At 42.7% G+C, this 26062-nt stretch overlaps 1 protein-coding gene across 1 annotated transcript in view; it reads left to right on the top strand.

The window, feature by feature from the left end:
* LOC139413739 (voltage-dependent calcium channel subunit alpha-2/delta-3-like) overlaps positions 1–26062 on the top strand; it is a 77073-nt gene that overhangs the window by 49434 nt on the left and 1577 nt on the right. Inside the window, exons 15-34 of the mRNA XM_071161459.1 lie at positions 9475–9546; positions 9689–9769; positions 9874–9948; positions 11330–11413; positions 11804–11875; positions 11989–12050; positions 14830–14897; positions 15100–15145; positions 16769–16866; positions 18110–18203; positions 18428–18523; positions 18659–18777; positions 24408–24485; positions 24794–24855; positions 24968–25012; positions 25206–25268; positions 25369–25439; positions 25575–25650; positions 25740–25780; positions 25907–25962. Of these exons, the coding sequence (XP_071017560.1) occupies positions 9475–9546; positions 9689–9769; positions 9874–9948; positions 11330–11413; positions 11804–11875; positions 11989–12050; positions 14830–14897; positions 15100–15145; positions 16769–16866; positions 18110–18203; positions 18428–18523; positions 18659–18777; positions 24408–24485; positions 24794–24855; positions 24968–25012; positions 25206–25268; positions 25369–25439; positions 25575–25650; positions 25740–25780; positions 25907–25962 (1459 nt within the window). The remainder of the gene's footprint in view (positions 1–9474; positions 9547–9688; positions 9770–9873; positions 9949–11329; positions 11414–11803; positions 11876–11988; positions 12051–14829; positions 14898–15099; positions 15146–16768; positions 16867–18109; positions 18204–18427; positions 18524–18658; positions 18778–24407; positions 24486–24793; positions 24856–24967; positions 25013–25205; positions 25269–25368; positions 25440–25574; positions 25651–25739; positions 25781–25906; positions 25963–26062) is intronic.

Genomic DNA, 26062 nt, shown 5'->3' with positions numbered 1-26062 from the left:
GTTGTGCTGGTCTGTTTTATGGGTTTGTTCTGTCTGGGTTGTGTGGACTAGCTCTCTGAGCTCCACCATGTCTCTCTCCAGTTCTAAGAATTTATCACTGGAGCAGCAGTCAGTTGTGGGACCTGGGTGTGTTAAAAAATTAAGTTGCTTACGTTCCCCTCTTTGTAGCAGTCAGCGGTGAAACTCTCCTGCCATTGTTGGGCTCAAATGTTGACTTCACACTTCAGTGCTAATTGAAGGTGCCACCAGGTCTGTTCTGTCCTAGCAACTCGGTAGCTTAGTATACTTATTTACTTAGCTTTATATAACACAATTACCTGGAGATTATTGTATTTTACTTTTTGGCTTGTGAAGTAGCTTCAGACTGAGTATTACTCACTCAGTGTTGTGATGGACGGTATTTCCAGGTTCCGCTGGGTTTTTTTCTGCAGGTTTAGGTTTGTTAGAAGTTTTTTCTTGAGAGTCCTTGGTAGTAATAGTCCATTCAGGTACTTTTGTCCAAAATCAAGGTTTTAGGTCAGACATTTAGATTTAGATTGAAGGTTTTACTGCTTAGGTTACTATCCTGTATGTCCTTCCGAAAAAATTCAAGTTTATCTACATTTATCTCTATTTCTTTCTCTTCTTTCTCTTCTTTCTCTATCTCGCTCTCTCTCTCTCTCTCTCTCTCTCTCTCTCTCTCTCTCGCTCTCTTTCTCTCTCTGATAAAAATCAGTCTCTCTGACTAGAACTGCTTGAAACTAATTTCCTTGTCATTTAGAGATTGAATGTGTATTGTGTAAGTACATGCACACACACACATAAACTCATGTACACAAACAAACACACACAGAGGCGCACTCGTGCAAGAACTAGATCACACCGCACGCACGCACGCACACACGCACGCACACACACAGTGGTGACAGAGGTGAGTGTTGGGTTCTTAGGGGGATTGTCCTCTAGAGTGTATTCTGCTGTATCTCAGCCACAGAGACACACCATTGATCATTCTGTGGATCATTGCCTTTTATCTCCTAAAGCCTGTAATAAAACTGACATTGGAGCGGAGAGAGACAGAGAAAGAAGGAGAGGGGACAGGGGGACGGGGGACGGCGGACGGGGGGCAGAAGGATATCACAAGGTCATTTCCCAGAAATATCTTGTGTCTAGCTTCTGCTGACTGCTGCAGAATATTCCCTGTGTGTCTGTACTGAACCTTTCTATTCCCTGTGTGTCTGTACTGAACCATTCTATGAACCATTCTATTCCCTGTGTGTCTGTACTGAACCATTCAATTCCCAGCGTGTCTGTATTAAGCCCTTATATTCCCAGTGTGTCTGTACTAAACCCTTCTATTCCTAGTGTGTCTGTATTAAGCTCTTCTATTCCTAGTGTGTCTGTACTAAGCTCTTCTATTCCTAGTGTGTCTGTATTAAGCTCTTCTATTCCTAGTGTGTCTGTATTAAGCTCTTCTATTCCTAGTGTGTCTGTACTAAACCCTTCTATTCCTAGTGTCTCTGTATTAAGCTCTTCTATTCCTAGTGTGTCTGTACTGAACCCTTCTATTCCCTGTGTGTCTGTACTGAACCCTTCTATTCCCTGTGTGTCTGTACTGAACCATTCTATTCCTAGTGTGTCTGTATTAAGCTCTTCTATTCCCAGTGTGTCTGTACTAAACCCTTCTATTCCTAGTGTGTCTGTATTAAGCTCTTCTATTCCTAGTGTGTCTGTATTAAGCCCTTCTATTCCTAGTGTGTCTGTACTGAAGATTTATATTCCCGGTGTGTCTGTACTGAACCCATCTATTCCTAGTGTGTCTGTATTAAGCCTTTCTATTCCCATTGTGTCTATACTAAAACCTTCTATTCCCTATGTATCTGTACTGAACCCTTCTATTCCCAGTGTGTCTGTATTAAGCCCTTCTATTCCCCGTGTGTCTGTACTGCACCCTTCTATTCACAGGGTGTCTGTACTGAACCCTTCTATTCCTAGTGTGTCTGTACTGAACATTTATATTCCCGGTGTGTCTGTACTGAACCCATCTATTCCTAGTGTGTCTGTATTAAGCCTTTCTATTCCCATTGTGTCTATACTAAAACCTTCTATTCCCTATGTATCTGTACTGAACCCTTCTATTCCCAGTGTGTCTGTATTAAGCCCTTCTATTCCCCGTGTGTCTGTACTGAACCCTTCTAGTCCCTGTGTGTCTGTACTGCACTCTTCTATTCACAGGGTGTCTGTACTGCACCCTTCTATTCACAGGGTGTCTGTACTGCACCCTTCTATTCCCAGTGTGTCTGTACTGCACCCTTCTATTCCCAGTGTGTCTGTACTGCACCCTTCTATTCACAGGGTGTCTGTACTGCACCCTTCTATTCACAGGGTGTCTGTACTGCACCCTTCTATTCCCAGTGTGTCTGTACTGCACCCTTCTATTCCCAGTGTGTCTGTACTGCACCCTTCTATTCACAGGGTGTCTGACATGAACCCTTCTATTCCCAGTGTGTCTGTACTGCACCCTTCTATTCCCAGTGTGTCTGTACTGCACCCTTCTATTCCCAGTGTGTCTGTACTGCACCCTTCTATTCCCAGTGTGTCTGTACTGCACCCTTCTATTCCCAGTGTGTCTGTACTGCACCCTTCTATTCCAAGTGTGTCTGTATTAAACCCTTCTATTCCCAGTGTGTCTGTACTGCACTCTTCTATTCACAGGGTGTCTGTACTGAACCCTTCTATTCCCAGTGTGTCTGTACTGAACCCTTCTATTCCTAGTGTGTCTGTACTGAACCCTTCTATTCCTAGTGTGTCTGACATGAACCCTTCTATTCCCAGTGTGTCTGACATGAACCCTTCTATTCCCAGTGTGTCTGACATGAACCCTTCTATTCCCAGTGTGTCTGACATGAACCCTTCTATTCCAAGTGTGTCTGTATTAAACCCTTCTATTCCCAGTGTGTCTGACATGAACCCTTCTATTCCCAGTGTGGGCTGCTGCTCTGGGAGGGAGAGGGTGGTTGATGGTGAAACCGTCCATTAATCATTTTGTTGAGTCAACAAGGAAACATTCTCCCACCTTAGTACCTTAGTCCCCTAGTCCCCTAGTACCATACAGAGACTACCTTAGTACCCTAGTAACCTAGTACTTTAGCCTCTGTATGGTACTGGGGTTCTAAAGTCCTAGGGTACAAAGGTACCAAGGTGCTAGGGTACTAAGATAGCCTCTGTATGGTACTGGGGTACTATCTTAGTACCCTAGCACCTTGGTACCTTTGTACCCTAGTATCCTAGTACCATACAGAGACTACCTTAGTACCCTAGTACCTTAGTACCCTAATACCCTATTACCTTTGTACCCTAGTACTCTAGTACCTTAGTACCCTAGTACCATACAGAGACTACCTTAGTACCTTAGTACCCTAATACCCTAGCACCTTTGTAGCCAGGTACCCTAGTACCTTAGTAATCCAGTACCTTAGTACCCACACAGTTCACTACCTCTCTCCGACACATGTTCTGTACTGTACATGGACACACTCTTTTTTGCAATACACATTCTATCCTGCACACAAACAGCCACATACATATACACAGTACACACACACTCACACACACTCCCTCTCTTTTAGAAAAACTCCCACTCACTCCCACACACAAATAGCCACACAATCACACCCAGTACACACAGTCACAGCTGTGTCCATGAGCCTGTGAGGGAATAGCAGACCTAGTTTCAGTGAGCTCATGTCACGGATGCCTCCGGAACTTTCATTGCACACACCTGTCCCCTATTCCCACTGATTAGTACTTGTATAAGTGTGCCCTTTGGTTTCCATTGGACTGTCCATTATTGTTACATTGTCTGTTGGTGCGTGTGAGTACCTGTGCTGTGTGTTTTGGCTTTTGTGCCCTTGTGGATTGCGCAGATGATTACGGGTCTTTACCCGTGTGTTAATCATTGTGCGCGTGTTATTTATTCAAGGTACTCCTCACTCTTTTGTTTTGGGTTTCTACCCTGTGTTTTGTTACGGATTTGTTTGGTCTTCGCCCCCGTGCCTTTACAAGGCACACTGTAATTTGGGCTTAATAAAAAAAACTATTATGCATTCCTGCATCTGTCTCCCAATCCTTCATGCCAACGTGACAGCTCATGTGTTTAGTCAAGTCACTTCTCATTCTGCTGAGCATAGCCCCGCTCTCAGCCAAACAAGAAACACTGGGGATTGCTCTAAACCTGAGCTTCACTATAAATGTACTGTAAAGCCACAAACTACGAGCAACATTAACCATAGTGTTATAGTCCAGACTTCAGTGCTTCCAACTTTTGAAGAAAACTTGGAGTGAGATGTAATATGATCATTTCATTGCTCCCTGGCACAACCCCTAGATGGGGTGTTGTAAAATGGTACTGTTTTAAAGCTAATTTCCCACAATTCTATGCATTTTGACATGTATTTAGTTAGGGCTATGACCAGGGTGGAACATTAAAAACAAATACACCACAGGTCAGGTGTATTCAGGATACTTTGAACATTAAATTAACACTCAAAATATGATGACTTTGTAGGTGGTTTGACACTTCCTTCAGACAGTAATGAGATGGGAAGGGTAGGAAACAGGATTGATCCCTGTTCTCAGGTTGAAAGTTACATGCAACATGTGTGGGGAGTTTTACCATTACACCAAGGCTCTGTACAGGAAATGTTTATATTAATGGTTGATGGCAGTGGGTAAGCAAATCATAGAACGCAGTCTCCTTGTCCATAGATTGTTTTCAAGGTAAGCACACAAAGATTTTGTAAGTTGGGTGAACTTTTTAAAATAGGACTGGAAGAAAGTACTAGGTGTTATTGTTATAATGTATTTGTTATAACAATTAATTTCTCAAAATCATCCAACCTTCAAGAAAAATCTAATGAATATCAATATTCAGGTGGTTTATGTCTACTAGTTGAAGATCCTTGTCATTCTCTTACTCTCCATAGACATTATGTGATGTGTTTATGAGTTGTGAGTCCACCTACCATCTCTGCCTAGCTTGTGCACAATAATAAAATGTCCAAAATTATACTTGAGGCCTGGAGCATTCAATATCTAATGCTTATTTGTATGACTTATTCAAAACTGTCCATGAATGGCTGCAAAAATACATAGCCCCATATTATCCATTTTCAAAAACACAAGTAGGCTAATCAGATTACACTGGCAAAATTTACAAGAAGTGGAATAATAAAATAAGTGTGGGGAATAACAGTAGTGCTTCTACTGGCAAGCCCACTAATTACCCTAGATGTTAGCCCATTGTTAAGAGTGATAATTGTTCCACTGATCAGACTAAATAAAGTAAATATATAATAACATCTCCTGAAGACAAAATTAAATGAATCTGCCTCTATGCCATAACCAAATGACTGTAATATTTATTGTCCCTCCTCTAGAATCAAACGTACACTTTGGGGTTCACAATATGTTTGACAAAATTATTTTCATAGTTACAAATCAGGTCACCCTACTAAACTTCCCTGCTAAAACATATTGTAATTTTGTTGACAACAGTGTATATAAAACAGCTACCATGCTGCTCTTTTTACAGTTTGATAAACTCAGCTGAGAACGTTCTCTCTCTCCATTCAGCTCCACTCTCCTAATCTTGAGGTGTGTTTCTTTGAAATGCACATCCAATTCCCTTGATCCCTTACATAAATAGACCAATCATATGCTTCAATGTGCTGCGGTTCACAGTGCTGTGGTAAAACAGGACAATGATAGAGGTTCTGCTCATGATGTTAAGTTGCAGGCGCAAATGCTACGATTTCAAAAATATTTGGAGTACAGTTGAAAAGTTAACACACTGACTATACAATGGACTAATTAGAAAACTAAATACAGTATTGTTCACTGCGTGAGATATAAGAGGTGTGGCGTGTGAGTGTGACAAGAGGGTCAAATACGTGTCTCACAGCCAATGCATGAGAGTTGGGAGCTCTGAGACTGTCTTCTATTTTATTTATTTTTTATTTTACCTTTATTTAACTAGGCAAGTCAGTTAAGAACAAATTATTATTTTCAATAAGGGCCTAGGAACAGTGGGTTAACTGCCTTGTTCTGGGGCAGAACGACTGATTTGTTCCTGCAACCATTCAGTTACTAGTCCAACGCTCTAACCACTAGGCTACCTGACTCTAACCACTAGGCTACCTGTCTCTAACCACTAGGCTACCTGTCTCTAACCACTAGGCTACCTGTTTCAAACCACTAGGCTACCTGTCTCTAACCACTAGGCTACCTGTCTCTAACCACTAGGCTACCTGTTTCTAACCACTAGGCTACCTGTTTCAAACCACTAGGCTACCTGTTTCTAACCACTAGGCTACCTGTCTCTAACCACTAGGCTACCTGACTCTAACCACTAGGCTACCTGTCTCTAACCACTAGGCTACCTGTCTCTAACCACTAGGCTACCTGTCTCTAACCACTAGGCTACCTGTCTCTAACCACTAGGCTACCTGTCTCTAACCACTAGGCTACCTGTTTCTAACCACTAGGCTACCTGTTTCTAACCACTAGGCTACCTGTTTCAAACCACTAGGCTACCTGACTCTAACCACTAGGCTACCTGTCTCTAACCACTAGGCTACCTGTCTCTAACCACTAGGCTACCTGTTTCTAACCACTAGGCTACCTGTCTCTAACCACTAGGCTACCTGACTCTAACCACTAGGCTACCTGTCTCTAACCACTAGGCTACCTGTCTCTAACCACTAGGCTACCTGTTTCTAACCACTAGGCTACCTGTCTCTAACCACTAGGCTACCTGACTCTAACCAAATCAAATCAAATCAAATTTATTTATATAGCCCTTCGTACATCAGCTGATATCTCAAAGTGCTGTACAGAAACCCAGCCTAAAACCCCAAACAGCAAGCAATGCAGGTGTAGAAGCACGGTGGCTAGGAAAAACTCCCTAGAAAGGCCAAAACCTAGGAAGAAACCTAGAGAGGAACCAGGCTATGTGGGGTGGCCAGTCCTCTTCTGGCTGTGCCGGGTGGAGATTATAACAAAACATGGTCAAGATGTTCAAATGTTCATAAATGACCAGCATGGTCGAATTATAATAAGGCAGAATAGTTGAAACTGGAGCAGCAGCACAGTCAGGTGGACTGGGGACAGCAAGGAGTCATCATGTCAGGTATTCCTGGGGCATGGTCCTATGGCTCAGGTCAGTTGAAACTGGAGCAGCAGCACAGCCAGGTGGACTGGGGACAGCAAGGAGTCATCATGTCAGGTAGTCCTGGGGCATGGTCCTAGGGCTCAGGTCCTCCGAGAGAGAGAAAGAGAGAAGGAGAGAATTAGAGAACGCACACTTAGATTCACACAGGACACCGAATAGGACAGGAGAAGTACTCCAGATATAACAAACTGACCCTAGCCCCCCGACACATAAACTACTGCAGCATAAATACTGGAGGCTGAGACAGGAGGGGTCAGGAGACACTGTGGCCCCATCCGAGGACACCCCCGGACAGGGCCAAACAGGAAGGATATAACCCCACCCACTTTGCCAAAGCACAGCCCCCACAACACTAGAGGGATATCTTCAACCACCAACTTACCATCCTGAGACAAGGCTGAGTATAGCCCACAAAGACCTCCGCCACGGCACAACCCAAGGGGGGGGGGGGGGGGCGCCAACCCAGACAGGATGACCACATCAGTGACTCAACCCACTCAGGTGACGCACCCCCTCCAGGGACGGCATGAGAGAGCCCCAGTAAAGCCAGTGACTCAGCCCCTGTAATAGGGTTAGAGGCAGAGAATCCCAGTGGAAAGAGGGGAACCGGCCAGGCAGAGACAGCAAGGGCGGTTCGTTGCTCCAGAGCCTTTCCGTTCACCCTCCCACTCCTGGGCCAGACTACACTCAATCATATGACCCACTGAAGAGATGAGTCTTCAGTAGAGACTTAAAGGTTGAGACCGAGTTTGCGTCTCTGACATGGGTAGGCAGACCGTTCCATAAAAATGGAGCTCTATAGGAGAAAGCCCTGCCTCCAGCTGTTTGCTTAAAAATTCTAGGGACAATTAGGAGGCCTGCGTCTTGTGACCGTAGCGTACGTGTAGGTATGTACGGCAGGACCAAATCAGAGAGATAGGTAGGAGCAAGCCCATGTAATGCTTTGTAGGTTAGCAGTAAAACCTTGAAATCAGCCCTTGCTTTGACAGGAAGCCAGTGTAGAGAGGCTAGCACTGGAGTAATATGATCAAATTTTTTGGTTCTAGTCAGGATTCTAGCAGCCGTATTTAGCACTAACTGAAGTTTATTTAGTGCTTTATCCGGGTAGCCGGAAAGTAGAGCATTGCAGTAGTCTAACCTGGAAGTGACAAAAGCATGGATTAATTTTTCTGCATCATTTTTGGACAGAAAGTTTCTGATTTTTGCAATGTTACGTAGATGGAAAAAAGCTGTCCTTGAAATGGTCTTGATATGTTCTTCAAAAGAGAGATCAGGGTCCAGAGTAACGCCGAGGTCCTTCACAGTTTTATTTGAGACGACTGTACAACCATTAAGATTAATTGTCAGATTCAACAGAAGATCTCTTTGTTTCTTGGGACCTAGAACAAGCATCTCTGTTTTGTCCGAGTTTAAAAGTAGAAAGTTTGCAGCCATCCACTTCCTTATGTCTGAAACACATTCTTCTAGCAAGGGCAATTTTGGGGCTTCACCATGTTTAATTGAAATGTACAGCTGTGTGTCATCCGCATAGCAGTGAAAGTTAACATTATGTTTTCGAATGACATCCCCACTAGGCTACCTGTCTCTAACCACTAGGCTACCTGTTTCAAACCACTAGGCTACCTGTTTCAAACCACTAGGCTACCTGTTTCTAACCACTAGGCTACCTGTTTCTAACCACTAGGCTACCTGACTCTAACCACTAGGCTACCTGTCTCTAACCACTAGGCTACCTGTCTCTAACCACTAGGCTACCTGACTCTAACCACTAGGCTACCTGTCTCTAACCACTAGGCTACCTGTCTCTAACCACTAGGCTACCTGTCTCTAACCACTAGGCTACCTGTCTCTAACCACTAGGCTACCTGTCTCTAACCACTAGGCTACCTGTTTCTAACCACTAGGCTACCTGTTTCAAACCACTAGGCTACCTGTTTCTAACCACTAGGCTACCTGTCTCTAACCACTAGGCTACCTGACTCTAACCACTAGGCTACCTGTCTCTAAACACTAGGCTACCTGTCTCTAACCACTAGGCTACCTGCCGCCCGCCAGACATGTTTATTTTGTATAAACATGCCTGTTTGGTGAAATCTATTTTGGTGAAAACTTGGCACGGATGGATATTGTTGCTTATATTCCTCTGTTGACTCAGATTAGCATTTAGCATCAGTCAAAAAGAGAATACTGTAGCAACAGCCTATGATAGTTAAAACATAAGGAATCTCAGTAGACATGGTCTCTGACACTGTGTTCTGTCTTAGTCCAGAAACAAGAAGGGCCCCAGCCTGATGACCACTGTGGCCATGCCTGTGTTCAGCACCAAGAATGAGACGGTAAGTGTGTGTGTCTTTGTGTGTGTCTGTCTGTCAGTCTGTATTTTTCTTTCTTTCTGTCCATCTGATTGTCTGTGTGATACTCATTGAGTCTGTCTCTCTCTCTGTCATTGAGTCTTGTCTGTTTCTCCTCTCCGTACAGAAGAACCAGGGTATTCTCCTAGGGGTAGTGGGAACAGACATTCCCCTACAGGAACTTATGAAGATCATCCCTAAACACCTGGTACAGTGTCTAATAACCCAAAGTGATGACGCATTGTCATTTACTGTTCTCATACACTCTACTTCATGTAATCAATTATCTCTATATTATTTGTGTGCCTTCAGCTGGGTATCCACGGTTACGCGTTTGCCATCACTAACAACGGCTACATCCTGACCCATCCAGACCTGAGGCCACTGGTAATACACTGTCTCCTGAATACACTTGTCCTCTTACCTTAACTGTAACCTTGCCACAACATTGCATTAGCCCTAACCTGCACCTACACCTTGGACTATATAGAAAGCAGGAGAGCGGTTCATTGAATTGTTAATACATATAATGCCGCCAATGAATATGAGTGTTTTTAAAAACAGAACCAGTTTGAGTGAGTGAGCCTCCCAACTTGCTCGGTAGCAATCTATAATCCTCACCTTTTCCTTTGATATATGCATGCAGGGAGGGATACAGACCATTGATAGTACTGTAGGTCTGGCTGGCCCTAGCTAACTGAGCTAACAGTAACCCTGAGGTAACCCTCCTGTCCTGTAACTGTCCTATGCATAGACTGCACCATAGACTCACCTGTAACTGTAGACTAGACCATAGACACTTACTCTCTGGGATCCTGCTTGGGTTCCCACTGGAAACATGTTCTAGTGGATCTGTGTGTAACAGTGTCTGTGTAATATTAGCGCCCCTGTGTGGGTTTTTCTGTGTCGTAGACTGTGATGTGACTGTGGGTGGTGTATTCTGATCTTGAACCAGACTCTATTGGACTGGATGTTTTTATGTTATTGGTTGTTGAATGAACTGATCAATTAGGCGTTATTGAACTGGGGACTTCTAACCTGGTGGAACCAGCCTGATGACACTATAGCTCAACATTCTGTTTGAGCGGTCAACATTCTGCGCAGTGAGTCAGTCTGCTTGATCAGGCTAGGAGTGTTCTGGTTTTGAGCAAAACAGTGTTAGTGAGGCCTTATAAAAGGTTCACTCTGAAATGTGTTTCATTTTATTTTATTTTATTTTTTAAATTACCCCTTTTTCTCCCCAATTTCATGGTATCCAATTGGTAGTTACAGTCTTGTCTCATCACTGCAACTCCCGTACGGACTCGGGAGAGGCGAAGGTAGAGAATCATGCGTCCTCCGAAACACAACTCAACCAAGCCGCACTGCTTCTTGACACAATGCCCACTTAACCCGGAAGCAGCCACACCAATGTGTCGGAGGAAACATCGTACACCTGGTGACCGTGTCAGCGTGCATGTGCCCGGCCCGCCACAGGAGTCGTTAGAGCGTGAAGTGACAAGGACATATCTGCCGTCCAAACCATCCCCTAACCCAGACGACGTTGGGACAATTGTGCGCCGCCCCTTCGGTCTCCCGGTCGCGGCCGGCTGCGACAGAGCCTGGACTCGAATCAGGATCTCTAGTCGCACAGCTAGCAACTACGATTCAGTGTGTTAGACCACTGCACCACTCAGGAGGCCTGAAATGTGCTGTTTACACAGAACATCCACAGTGCAACCAAAATCTGAAACTGTTTCCCTCAAACGTGTGTTCCTCTGTGCCTCAGTACCAGAAGGGCCAGAAGAGGAGGAAACCCAACTACAGCAGTGTGGACCTGTCTGAGGTGGAGTGGGAGGACAAGGATGACTTTGTACGTCTAAACCCTGACATAACAAACTTTATACACACATCTGATTCCTAATACAGACAGACTGGTTTAATTTTAAATAATAATACTATTGACCGTATTCAATCCAAGGCGTGTTATATAGTAGCACACTGGACAGCCAACAAGGTGCCTTTTAAAAGCAATGTCCCAGACATTCATGGAGATCACATTCATGGTAAACGCTGCGGATGTCAGCTCAAGCGTAAATTACCTTTAAAAGGGGCATTATCGACTGTCCAGTGTGTTACTCTGTAACGCGCCTCTGATTGAATGCTGGTCTGATCAAACTGAACAAATATAACACCTACTGGTGTCTAATAATGATGACACCAGAACTGCACAGACTCCTTACAGCTTGTTTTTCTGTTTCAGCTGCGTAATGCCATGGTCAACAGGAAGACTGGGACTTTCTCCATGGAAGTGAAGAAGACAGTGGACAAAGGGGTAAGACGGGAGGAGGAGAATGACTCTTACAGTTACTGTATATCAAAGACTGTGGACTGTAATGAAATCAGTGGATGAGTCCTCATGCTTTGTGGTTTCCTCTGTGCTATCAGAAACGTCTGCTGAAGATGCACAATGACTACTACTACACTGAAGTCAAGGGAACGCCCTTCAGGTTTGCACAGTTTCCTATTTATCTTGATACATTCTCTAATGTTTAATGTACAGTGCATTCGGCAAGTATTCAGACCCCTTGACTTTTTCCACATTCAGACCCTTTGCTATGAGACTCGAAATTGAGCTCAGGTGCATCCTGTTTCCATTGATCATCCTTTAGATCAGTGATTCCCAAACTTTTTATAGTCCCATACCCCTTAAAGCATTCAACCTCCAGCTGCGTACCCCCTCTAGCACCAGGGTCAGCGCACTCTCAAATGTAGTTTTTTTGCCATCATTGTAAGCCTGCCACACACACACTATATGATACATTTATTAAACATGAGTTTGAGTTTGAGTTTTTGTCACAACCCGGCTCGTGGGAAGTAACAAAGAGCTCTTATAGGACCAGGGCACAAATAATATTATAAGAATAATCAATCATTTTGCTCTTTATTTAGCCATCGTACATATAAAACCTTATTTGTTCATCAGAAATGGTGAATAACTCACTACAGGTTAATGAGAAGGGTGTGCTTGAAAGGATGCACATAACTCTGCAATGTTAGGTTGTATTGGAGAGAGTCTGGCTTAAATCATTTTCCACACACAGTCTGTGCCTGTATTTAGTTTTCATGCTAGTGAGGGCCGAGAATCCACTCTCACATAGGTACGTGGTTGCAAAGGGCATCAGTGTCTTAGCTGCGTGATTTGCCAAGGCAAGAAACTCTGAGCGCAGCTCAATCCAGAAATCTGTCAGTGGCTTCTGATTAAATTAAATTTTCACATAACCGCTTGTTGCAATTTCGATGAGGCTCTCTTGTTCAGATATCGTTAAATGGACTGGAGGCAGGGCATGAAAGGGATAACGAATCCAGTTGTTTGTGTAGTCCGTTACGAGAAAGTACCTGCGTAATTGTGCACCCAGCTTACTGGGGTGGCAGGGTAGCCTAGTGGTTAGAGTGTTGGAAGGTTGCAAGTTCAAACCCCCAAGCTGACAAGGTACAAATCTGTCGTTCTGCCCCTGAACAGGCAGTTAACCCACTGTTCCTAGGCTGTCATTGAAAATAAGAATTTGTTCTTAACTGACTTGCCTAGTTAAATAAAGGAAAAATATATATGTATTTTTTAAACTCAAGTGCTTTGCTATATCACATTTGAGATCATTTGCACACAAAAAAACATTCAGTGATGGAAAGACCTGTGTGTTGTCCTTGTTAATGCAGACAGAAAAGAGCTCCAACTTCTTAATTATACAGTGCATTGCGAAAGTATTCGGCCCCCTTGAACTTTGCGACCTTTTGCCACATTTCAGGCTTCAAACATAAAGATATAAAACTGTATTTTTTTGTGAAGAATCAACAACAAGTGGAACACAATCATGAAGTGGAACGACATTTATTGGATATTTCAAACTTTTTTTAACAAATCAAAAACTGAAAAATTGGGCGTGCAAAATTATAGAAATAATTTTGCACGCCCAATTTTTCAGTTTTTGATTTGAGCTTGAAGGAATTGTCTGTAGAGCTCCGAGACAAGTTTGTGTCGAGGCACGGATCTGGGGAAGGGTACCAAAAAATGTCTGCAGCATTGAAGGTCCCCAAGAAAACAGTGGCTACCATCATTCTTAATCATTCTTAAATGGAAGAAGTTTGAAACGACCAAGACTTTTCCTAGAGCTGGCCGCCCAGCCAAACGAGCAATCGGGGGAGAAGGGCCTTGGTCAGGGAGGTGACCAAGAAGCAGAGCTCTAGATTTCCTTTGTAGAGATGGGGGAACCTTCCAGAAGGACAACCATCTCTGCAGCACTCCACCAATCAGACCTTTATGGTATAGTGGCCAGACGGAAGCCACTCCTCAGTAAAAGGCACATGAGTTTGCCAAAAGGACATAAAGGACTCTCAGACCTTGAGAAACTCTTTGGCCTGAATGCGAAGTATCACATCTAGAGGAAACCTGGCACCAGTCCTACGGTGATGCATGGTGGTGGCAGCATCATGCTGTGGGGATGTTTTTCAGCGGCAGGGATGGGGAGACTAGTCAGGATCGAGGGAAAGATGAACGGAGCAAAGTACTGCAAGATCCTTGATGAAAACCTGTTCCAGAGCGCTCAGGACCTCAGACTGTGGCCACGGTTCAGCTTCCAACAGAACAACGACCCTAAGCACACAGCCAAGACAACGCAGGAGTGGCTTTGGAACAAGTCTCTGAATGTCTTTGAGTGGCCCAGCCAGAGCCTCGACTTGAACCCAATCAAACATCTCTGGAGAGAACTGAAAACAGCTGTGCAGCGACGCTCCCCATCCAACCTGACAGAGCTTGAGCGGATCTGCAGAGAAGAATGGGAGAAACTCCCCAAATATAGGTGTTCCAAGCTTGTAACGTAATACCCAAGAAGACTCAAGGCTGTAATCGCTGCCAAAGCTGCTTCAACAAAGTACTGAATAAGGGTCTGAATACTTATGGAAATGTGATATTTCAGGTTTTTTTTTAATACATTTGCAATCGTTTCTAATAAACTGTTTTTTCTTTGTTATTCTTTAGCTTTTCAGTACATTTATTGATTTATCCATTTATCTTGATCAATTCTCTTGATGTTATTCTGTGAGTTGACATGATGGGCTGGTTCAGTGAGTGAATGACATGTGAATGTAACTGTTGACTATCTCTGCGGTTCACCCTAGTGTGTGTGTGTGTGTGTGTGTGTGTGTGTGTGTGTGTGTGTGTGTGTGTGTGTGTGTGTGTGTGTGTGTGTGTGTGTGTGTGTGTGTGTGTGTTTATATTATTTCTGTGTTCAGTGTCGGTGTGGCTTTGTCCAGAGGCCATGGCAAATTCTTCTTCAGAGGAAACGTCTCCGTAGAAGCAGGTAAGTGTCACTCTACTCTTGTCATTCACTCTCCTACTCCTTCTATCCTACACTCACTCAACAAACTACCAGTGCGTCATCAGTTTCACATAGGATCTGTGTATTCTGTACCCGTGGTCTGCCTTTTCATAAGGCTATGTATCAGCCCACTGAGCCTGGCCCTGCTGGAGCGTCACTGATCTGATGTTCATGTGTTTTTCAGGGCTTCATGACCTGGAACAGCCAGATGTTGCGCTGGCAGATGAATGGTAATGCAGGAGGTTATGGGTAATGTTTAGTTAAAGGCTTGAGCTTGGTCAGACAAGCATTATATACAGTGGGAATCATAAGTATTCACCCCCCTTGGATTTCTTCACATTATATTGTGTTACGAAGTGGGATTAAAATGGATTTATTTCTATTTTTTTTGTCAATGATCAACACATCATTCTCTGTAAGAGGAAGAATTTGTATTTATTTTTATATTAATTAAACACTGATATATCTTGATTTGATAACTTTTCACCCCCTGAGTCAATGCATGTTAGAAACACCTTTGGCAGAGATTACAGCTGTGAGTTTTCTTGAGTAAGTCTCCAAGAGCTTTTCACACCTGGATTGTGCAATATTCGCCCATTGTTCTTTTCAAACTTCTTCAAGCTTTGTCATGGTGTTGGCGCTCATAATGAGACAGCAATTTTCAAGTCTTGCTATAGATTTTCAAGCAGATTTCAGTCAAAACTGTAACCCTTCCACTTAGGAACATTCACTGTCTTCTTGGTAAGCAACTTCAGTGTAGATTTGGCCTGATGTTACAGGTTATTGCTGAAAGGTGAATTTATTTTTATCCTGAAAACTCCCCAGTCTTTGTCGATGTCAAGCATACCCATACCATGATGCAGCCACCACCACGCTTGACATTTATGCCAGAAAGTGTGTTCTTTGCCATGTTTTCTTCTCTCCAGGATGACTTTAGTGGCTTGTCACATACAGGATGAATGTTTTGGAATACTTCTATTCTTCTTTTCACTCTGTCTTTAGGTCATTATTGTGGAGTCACTAAAATGTTGTTGCCTCAGTTTTCTCCCATCACAGCCTTTGAGCCATTGTTTTAAAATCGCTAATGACCTTATTGGGGACATCCCTGAGCTGTTTCCTTCCTGTCCTGCAGCTCAGTTAATTTCAGGAGAACTACTCTATATGTGTCTGTTTTTTTTATACATCATCCACAGGCTCAGCATAATTATTAACTTGACCATGCATAAAGATATATTAAATGTCTTGTTCCCCATCTACCGATCACTGCCCTTCTTTGTGAGGATTTTGAAAAGCTCCCTGGTCTTTGTAGTTGAATCTGTGCTTGAAATGCAATACTTGACTGAGGGACCTTACAGATGGATGTATGGGGGACAGAGGAAGGGTTAGTCATTCTGAAATCATGTCAACTCCTATTATTTCAGTCCATGTAACTTATTATGTGATTTGTTAAGTCAAATTTTACACCTGAACTAATTTAGGCTTGCTTAAACAAAAGGAGTGAATACTTATTAAATTACTATATTATTTATTACATTTTTCATTTGTAAAAATGTGTAGAATTTTTATTTTCACTTTCACATTATGGAGTATCTATGACCAAAAAAAATTACAATTAAATATATTTCCATCCCACTTTGTAACACAACAAAATGTGAAAAAATCAGAGGGCTACTGCTCTCTGTAAATCTCAGTAGGCATGTTATGTTGAGTCATGTGACATAACAGCACATGTGTCTGTTATGTTATGGCCAAAATGTTGGTACTTTTCATTAAGTGTTTGGTAGTATTTAGACAGTGTATGACTTTCTTCAGTATATATTTTTGGGGTGTGTTTCTACCTGTTCATTTGACAGGACGTACTGCAACACAGACGAGTACAATGAGCACCGTTCTCTCTCCCAGATCCAGGCTATTAAACTCTACCTGACCGGACGCAAACCACTCATCAAATGTGAGCCACACCTCACTGGGATCTATAGGCCTACTAACTATAACCCTAACCCTCAGCCTTAACCCTGTACCCTGACCCTGGCCCGCAGCCTTAACCCTGTACCCTTAGCCTTAGCCTTAACCCTATACCCTAACCCTCAGCCTTAACCCTGTACCCTAACCCTCAGCCTTAACCCTGTACCCTGACCCTTAGCCTTAACCCTATACCCTAACCCTCAGCCTTAACCCTATACCCTGACCCTCAGCCTTAACCCTATACCCTGACCCTCAGCCTTAACCCTATACCCTAACCCTCAGCCTTAACCCTATACCCTAACCCTCAGCCTTAACCCTATACCCTAACCCTCAGCCTTAACCCTATACCCTAACCCTCAGCCTTAACCCTATACCCTAACCCTCAGCCTTAACCCTATACCCTAACCCTCAGCCTTAACCCTATACCCTAACCCTCAGCCTTAACCCTATACCCTAACCCTCACTTAACCCTATACCCTAACCCTCAGCCTTAACCCTATACCCTAACCCCTTAACTATACCCTAACCCTCAGCCTTAACCCTATACCCTAACCCTCAGCCTTAACCCTATACTCTATCTCTAACCCTCAGCCTTAACCCTATACCCTAACCCTCAGCCTTAACCCTATACCCTAACCCTCAGCCTTAACCATATACCCTAACCCTCAACCTTAACCCTATACCCTGACCCTCAGCCTTACCCCTATACCCTAACCCTCAGCCTTAACCCTATACTCTAACTCTAACCCTCAGCCTTAACCCTATACCCTAACCCTTAGGCTTAACCCTATACCCTAACCTTTAGGCTTAGCCCTAGCCTCAGCCTTAACTCTATACCCTAACCCTCAGCCTTAACCCTATATCCTAACCCTCAACTATACCCTAACCCTCAGCCTTAACACTATACCCTAACCCTTAGGCTTAACCCTATACCCTAACCCTCAGCCTTAACCCTATACCCTAACCCTCAACTATACCGTAACCCTCAGCCTTAACACTATACCCTAACCCTTAGGCTTAACCCTAACCCTATACCCTGTCTGTAGAGGACTTGGTCATGTGTTTCCTGGACTGAATATCCCATCTGCTTCAGAAGACAGGAATTAATTATAATGATGTGAGTCAAAATAGAATGTACTGTTATCTAGTCATGATTGATGGTGGGGGATGACTCAGTCCTGTCTGTATAGGTTCCTGTAGTGAACCAGAACAACTCCTTTCTGTTGCAGGTGACAGGGAGCTGATCCAGGAGGTTCTGTTTGATGCTGTGGTCACAGCCCCACTGGAGGCCTACTGGACAGGCCTGGCCCTCAACAAGTCAGAGTGAGTCTTACTGACTAACTCCTAAACTGAACTAACTTCTTCTCAACTAACGTTGCCACTGTCCTGCACCTGTTGTATTACCACAGGTACTGTATGTAGCAAAGTGTCCCCTGTCATCGCCAGCGTACTGTCCTCTGTACTATGTGATATCATGACAAATATGCAGATTATCTCCCCTTATTATATTCTTACTGTACACTTGTTTGCTTCCATCATGTCTACAGGAATTCAGATAAAGGTGTGGAGATTGCTTACCTGGGCACACGCACTGGCCTCTCTAGAACCAACCTGTTTGTTGTGCAAGAGGATCTATCCAATCAGTGAGCACTATACTGAGCATCTGATGAATTAGTGAAATTAACACTGAGACAAAGCATTACAGCAATGACTTGTAGTTTCAGCAGTGACTTGAAGTTTCTCCTTTGAGTCCTTCATGACTTCCTGTGTTCCATCAGAGACTTCCTGACAGCGGAGGATAAGGAGGGGGTGTTCAACGCTGACCACTTCCCTCTGTGGTATAAGAGAGCAGCAGAGCAGGTCCCTGGCACCTTTGTCTACTCCATCCCCTTTGGAGGTAAGGAGACACTGACACTAAATTTACCTTTACTACATCCAGAAATCCCACACCCACTAAATACACCTTTACTCAACCTCAAAGTTTAACACACGTTTTTATACGGCCATACATCCTTCGCTCGTTCTGTGTTTCCATTGTGTGGTTGTTGTTGCCTTTAAAATACTATTTTGTGTGTTGTGTAGTTTTTCTAAGTTGACTTTTTAATCATTCTTCAGTTTCTCTAATATACAGTAGCTCACTCTCCCAACACTCTAATGCAATACCGTCTGTAGTGCATTCTCACACTCAATAGTTCTTCTTAGTTTACCTTGTTGTATGTATCTCTGCATTTCTGTGGGGATTCTGTGTCTCTGATAGGTTTGTCATGGAGACTGTGTATCTGTGTCTCTGATAGGGTATACTGTACAGCTCACCTCTCTAACTCCTGTGTGTAATTAATGTGCCTCACTTTCCCCCCACTGATAGCAAGAGAGGAGAGGTAGAATCAGATCACAATCATACTGTTCCCTCTTTACCTGCTCTACCTGTTTTTATCTGTCTCTCTCTCTCTCCTCTCTCTCCTCTTTTCTCTCTCTTTTCTCTCTCTCCCTCTCTCCTCTCTCCTCTCTCCTCTCCCCTCTCTCTCTTCTCTCTATCTCTCCTCTCTCTCTCTTCTCTCTCTTCTCGCCTCTCTTCTCTCTCCTGTCTTCTCTCTCTCTCCTGTCTTCTCTCTCTCTCCTCTCTCTTCTCTCTCTCCTCTCTTCTCTCTATCCCTCTCTATCTCTTTCTTTTCTCTCTTCTTTCTCTTCTTTCTCCTCTCTTCTCTCTCTCTCTCTCTCTCTCTCTCTCTCTCTCTCTCTCTCTCTCTCTCTCTCTCTCTCTTCAAGGGGTGTTGTATTACCTGGCTGAGCTCTATTGATGCCATTATACTCTATAACTATACAGAGTGGAGTAGTGGGTTGCTCCTGTGTTAGAACCTGCTGTTTGAAAGCTGTGGGTATGGCGCCATCTTCAAGCTAGATAAGGTGTATCACTCATATTTATGTGATTTGTTCAAGGGTTGATGGACCCTGAGTGTACAAAACATTAGGAACACCTGCTTTTTCAATGATATAGACTGACCAGGTGAAAGCTATGATCGCTTATTGATGTCACTTGTTAAATCCCCTTCAATCAGTGTAGAAGAATGGGAGGAGACAGGTTAAAGAAGGATGTTTAAGCCTTGAGACAATACTTTGGTAATAATCATCATATTGAAGAAAACCTGGAGTCACGCTCTGCCACGTTGTGTGGTCCTCCCACTACAACTCGCCGGGCTTATTAGGATACTGATGAAATAAATGAGTGGTGAAAGTGCAAGGTGATGAGCTTGATACTCATTCCCAATAAATATCTAGGCTCTTATTTAGGTGACATTGTCGTCGATGCTTAGCTGCGGTTTGACAAATAAAAATAATCTTGATCTCTTTGTCCATAATCTCACCATGTAGGTTATAGATGAGCTGAGCCCATGTGCCAATACCAGAGTAGGTACATTTGTTTTGTGAGTAAACCATCAGTAGAGTTGAAACTATGATGGAAACCCATTGAACTTGTATTTTCTATTCGGTACATGGGAACTTAAGTGGAAAAGGTATTTTTATGTGCACTATGTCATCACGTAAAGCTTATTATCTGCAACGTCAATTTGATAATAACAAAAATAATAACATCTTCCTGAATTATTATAATGACATTTTTTTTCCTGAGTGAATACAATTGCACTAGAATTGTCATATGTTTTGTAATTATTTATTTTGGTATACATACACTACTGGTCAAAAGTCAAAAGTCGTCATGAAAGCCAGTTTCATCACAGCGCTTGATAGTTTTTGCGACTACACTTGAAGACATTTTCAAAGTTCTTGAAATGTCCCGTATTGACTGACCTTCATGTCTTCAAATAATGATGGACTGTTGTTTCTCTTTGCTTATTTGAGCGAGTTCTTCTTGCCATAATATGGACTTGGTCTTTTACCAAATAGGGCTATCATCTGTATACCACCCCTACCTTGTCACAACACAACTGATTGGCTCAAACACATTAAGAAATAAATAAATTCCACAAATGAACTTTTAAGAAGGAACACCTGTTAATTGAAATGCATTCCAGGTGACTACCTCATGAAGCTGGTTGAGAGAATGCCAAGAGTGTGCAAAGCTGTCATCAAGGCAAATGGTTGCTATTTAAAGAATCTCAAATATGAAATATGTTTTGATTTGTTTAACACTTTTTTGGTTACTACATGATTCCATATGTGTTATTTCATAGTTTTGATGTCTTCACTATTATTCTACAATGTAGAAAATAGTAAAAATAAAGAAAAACCCTTGAATGAGTAGGTGTTTGGACCGTAGTGTTATGTATACAGTGCCTTGCAAAAGTATTCATCCCCCTTGGTGGTTTTCCTATTTTGTTGCGTTACAACCTGTAATTTAAATTTTTATTTGGATGTAATGGACATACACATAATAGTCCAAAATGGTGAAATGAAATGAAAATAATAACTTGTTTCAAAAATGTATACAAAATTAAAAACAGAAAAGTGGTGTGTGCATATGTATTCAACCCCTTTGCTATGAAGCCCCTAAATAAGATCTGGTGCAACCAATTACCTTCAGAAGTCACATAATTAGTTCAATAAAGTCCACCTGTGTGTGCAATCTAAGTGTCACATGATCTGTCACATGATCTTAGTATATATACACCTGTTCTGAAAGGCCCCAGAGTCTGCAACACAACTAATCAAGGGGCACCACCAAGCAAGTGGCATCATGAAGACCAAGGAGCTCTCCAAACAGGCCAGGGACAAAGTTGTGGAGAAGTACAGATCAGGGTTGGGTTATAAAAAAATATCAGAAACTTTAAACATCCCACGGAGCACTATTAAATCCATTATTAAATAATGGAAAGAATATGGCACCACAACAAACCTGCCAAGTGAGGGCTGCCCACCAAAACTCACGGACCAGGCAAGGAAGGCATTAATCAGAGAGGCAACAAAGAGACCAAAGACAACCCTGAAGGAGCTGCAAAGCTACACAGAGGAGATTGGCGTATCTGTCCATAGGACCACTTTAAGCCGTACACTCCACAGAGCTAGGCTTAATGGAAGAGTGGCCAGAAAAAAAGCAATTGCTTAAAGAAAAAAATAAGAAAACACGTTTGGTGTTCGCCACAAAGTATGTGGGAGACTCCCCAAACACAGGGAAGAAGGTAATCTGGTCAGATGAGACTAAAATTTAGCTTTTTGCGTCACAGCCGTCAAAAGAAGTGGACCAAAGTGCAGCGTGGTTGGCGTACATTTTCGTTTCATTTAAAATGTCGCCAACAAACAAAGAAACAACCGTGAAGCTTACAGGGCTATAGTGCCACTAACAAAAGTCAACTACCCACACTGAAAGGAGGGAAAAAGGGCTACCTAAGTATGATTCCCAATCAGAGACAACGATAGACAGCTGTCACTGATTGAGAACCATACCCGGCCAAAACATAGAAACATAGAAAACAAAACACACCAAAATCACACCCTGACCAACCCAAAATAGAGACATAAAAAGGCTCTCTCAGGTCAGGGCGTGACATTTTGGCCATCAAGGAAAACGTTATGTCTGGCGGCAAAGCCAACACCTCCCATCACCCCGAGAACACCATCCATGTTTTTCATCAGCAGGGACTGGGAAACTGGTCAGAATTGAAGGAATGATGGATGGCGCTAAATACAGAGAAATTCTTGAGGGAAACCTATTTCAGTCTTCCAGAGATTTGAGACTGGGACGGAGGTTCACCTTCCAGCATGACAATAACCCTAAGCATACTGCTAAAGCAACACTCGAGTGGTTTAAGGAGAAAAATGTAAATGCCTTGGAATGGCCTAGTCAAAGCCCAGACCTCAATCCAATTGAGAATCTGTGGTATGACTTAAAGATTGCTGTACATCAGCGGAACCCATCCAACTTGATGGAGCTGGAGCAGTTTGCCTTGAAGAATAGGCACGTTATAGAGACGTACTCCAAGAGACTTGCAATAATTGCTGCAAAAAGTGGCTCTACCACATATTGACTTTGGGGGGGTAAATAGTTATGCACACTCAAGTTTTCAGTTTTTTTGTCTTATTTCTTGTTTGTTTCACAATAAAAACATATTGTGGATCTTCAAAGTGGTAGGCATGTTGTGTAAATCAAATGATACCAAAAAAAAAAGTATTTTAATTCCAGGTTGTAAGGCGACAAAGTAGGAAAATTCCAGGGGGGTGAATACTCGAGCTCAGTGAGGTTGGATGGAGAGCATTTGTGAACAGCAGTTTTCAGTTCTTTCCACAGATTCTCGATTGGATTAAGGTCTGGACTTTGACTTGGCCATTCTAACACCTGGATATGTTTATTTTTGAACCATTCCATTGTAGATTTTGCTTTATGTTTTGGATCATTGTCTTGTTGGAAGACAAATCTCCGTCCCAGTCTCAGGTCTTTTGCAGACTCCATCAGGTTTTCTTCCAGAATGGTCCTGTATTTGGCTCCATCCATCTTCCCATCAATTTTAACCATCTTCCCTGTCCCTGCTGAAGAAAAGCAGGCCCAAACCATGATGCTGCCACCACCATGTTTGACAGTGGGGATGGTGTGTTGCTTTTACGCCAAACATAACGTTTTGCATTGTTGCCAAAAAGTTAAATTTTGGTTTCATCTGACCAGAGCACCTTCTTCCACATGTTTGGTGTGTCTCCCAGGTGGCTTGTGGTAAACTTTAACCAACACTTTGTATTGATATCTTTAAGAAATGGCTTTCTTCTTGCCACTCTTCCATAAAGGCCAGATTTGTGCAATATACGACTGATTGTTGTCCTATGGACAGAGTCTCCCACCTCAGCTGTAGATCTCTGCAGTTCATCCAGAGTGATCATGGGCCTCTTGGCTGCATCTCTGATCAGTCTTCTCCTTGTATGAGCTGAAAGTTTAGAGGGACGGCCAGGTCTTGGTAGATTTGCAGTGGTCTGATACTCCTTCCATTTCAATATTATCGCTTGCACAGTGCTCCTTGGAAGCTTTAAGCTTGGGAAATCTTTTTGTATCCAAATCCGGCTTTAAACTTCTTCACAACAGTATCTCGGACCTGCCTGGTGTGTTCCTTGTTCTTCATGATGCTCTCTGCGCTTTTAACGGACCTCTGAGACTATCACAGTGCAGGTGCATTTATACGGAGACTTGATTACACACAGGTGGATTGTATTTTTCATCATTAGTAATTTAGGTCAACATTGGATCATTCAGAGATCCTCACTGAACTTCTGGAGAGAGTTTGCTGCACTGAAAGTAAAGGGGCTGAATAATTTTGCACGCCCAATTTTTCAGTTTTTGATTTGTTAAAAAAGTTTGAAATATCCAATAAATGTTGTTCCACTTCATGATTGTGTCCCACTTGTTGTTGATTCTTCACAAAAAAATACAGTTTTATATATTTATGTTTGAAGCCTGAAATGTGGAAAAAGGTCGCAAAGTTCAAGGGGGCCGAATACTTTCGCAAGGCACTGTATATCATTTTTATGCCATTTTTTTCTGTTAAATGTCTGCTAATGTCTGTGTTCTTCTGTTTTCCTGTTTCTCATCAGGAAATGAGAATAAGAGTGTGGTTTTGGCCAGCACTGCCATACAGCTGCTGGATGACAGGAAGTCACCCATTGTTGCATGTAAATTCACTAATCCCTCATTTAGAGTACTGTAAGGTTTTCCTGTCATAAACTTTGAACTGTCATATTTTCTATATAAATGCCCATTGAAGACATTTCAAGAGACCCCTTTATCAGAATCACCTTAATTCACCAATTACATATACACGTAACAGGAATTACACCTGGTGAAATAGTGTTGACCACAATAAACAGAATGTACAGACAGAATATATAGATAAAGAATTGACACAATTCACATAAATGCTTACTTCCTCTACTAGATGTACAGTGTGCTGACAGTTCTGTTTTTCTCAAATCCACTATAGCCGTTGGGATTCAAATGAACTTGAATTTCTTTCAGAGGAAGTTCTGGACCGCTAGCAGACAGGTAGACACACACACACACACAAATTCACACACACAAATTCACTCATTCAAACTCCAGTGACATTATGTATTTATTATTGAATGAAATGATTCATCATATTGATTTGATACAGTGTGCTGCTCTGGATGGGAAGTGCACCATCAGCTGTGATAATGAGGTAAGAACAGAACAGTCCCTGTCTGAAACTCCCCTCATTCTACTTCTGGTTTCTGGGCCTCTCTCTTTTTGACTTATCTTTCCCACTTCCCGTCTGTATCGTCTCTGACCTTTCTCTGTTCCCACACGCTATTGAATTGCTGTATTATGTCCTGTGCTGATGATGTGTATCTTCCTATCTTCTCTATTCTCAGGACATCAAGTGTTACCTCATAGACAACAACGGCTTTATTCTGGTCACAGAAGACTACTCTCAGGTACCACTTACATACACAAGACACATATGTCTGTCCCGTGGCCTGTTGCTCTCCTAGGTCTTAGTATTTGCCTTTAAATAAACCATATTTTCTTCCTCAGACAGGGGAGTTCTTTGGCGAGGTGGAGGCTGCTGTTATGACCAAGCTTCTCCTCATTGGCTCCTTCAAGAGGTTAGAGAAGCAATAATATTACAATCATCATACCTACAATGTCTCTCCTACACAGTCGAACACACACCGCCATGGCCTATACACATTGGTGCGCACACATACACACACTAATGTCCTAGTGTCTCGTCCCTGTAGGATCAATCTGTATGACTACCAGGCTCTCTGTAGAGAGTATGCTGGCAGCAGTGACAGTGGACACTGTTTATCGCATGTAAGTTCCACCCCAAAATTATTTACTAGCCTTACATCAAATCAATGTTAAATCCACTTAATGCAAATGTTTAATTGATTCTCTTCCAGCCCTTCTCCATTGTGAAATGGCTCCTGACTGAACTAGTAATGTGAGAATAATACTATCACCATGATATAGTAAAATGATTAAAGATCCACTGATTATCAACCACATAGAAATGGTTTGTTATATAAATGTATATTTTGAATGTGTATGTTTGTGTCTTCCTCGTCAGTTTCCTGCTGGAATTCAACCTGTACAGCTGGTGGCATGTTGACCTCTCTGTCAAAGGTCAGTATGTGTGTGTGAGCTCAAGTGTGTGCACATGCATGAATGAGTGTGTGTGTGTGTGAGAGAGAGTCATGTGTGTTTTTAGTATGTTAACATTTAC

Source organism: Oncorhynchus clarkii, chromosome 7 (assembly GCF_045791955.1).
Source record: "Oncorhynchus clarkii lewisi isolate Uvic-CL-2024 chromosome 7, UVic_Ocla_1.0, whole genome shotgun sequence".
Taxonomy (NCBI): domain Eukaryota; kingdom Metazoa; phylum Chordata; class Actinopteri; order Salmoniformes; family Salmonidae; genus Oncorhynchus; species Oncorhynchus clarkii.
Note: the sequence above shows the minus strand (reverse complement) of the source record. Positions and strands in the feature narration are given on the sequence as shown.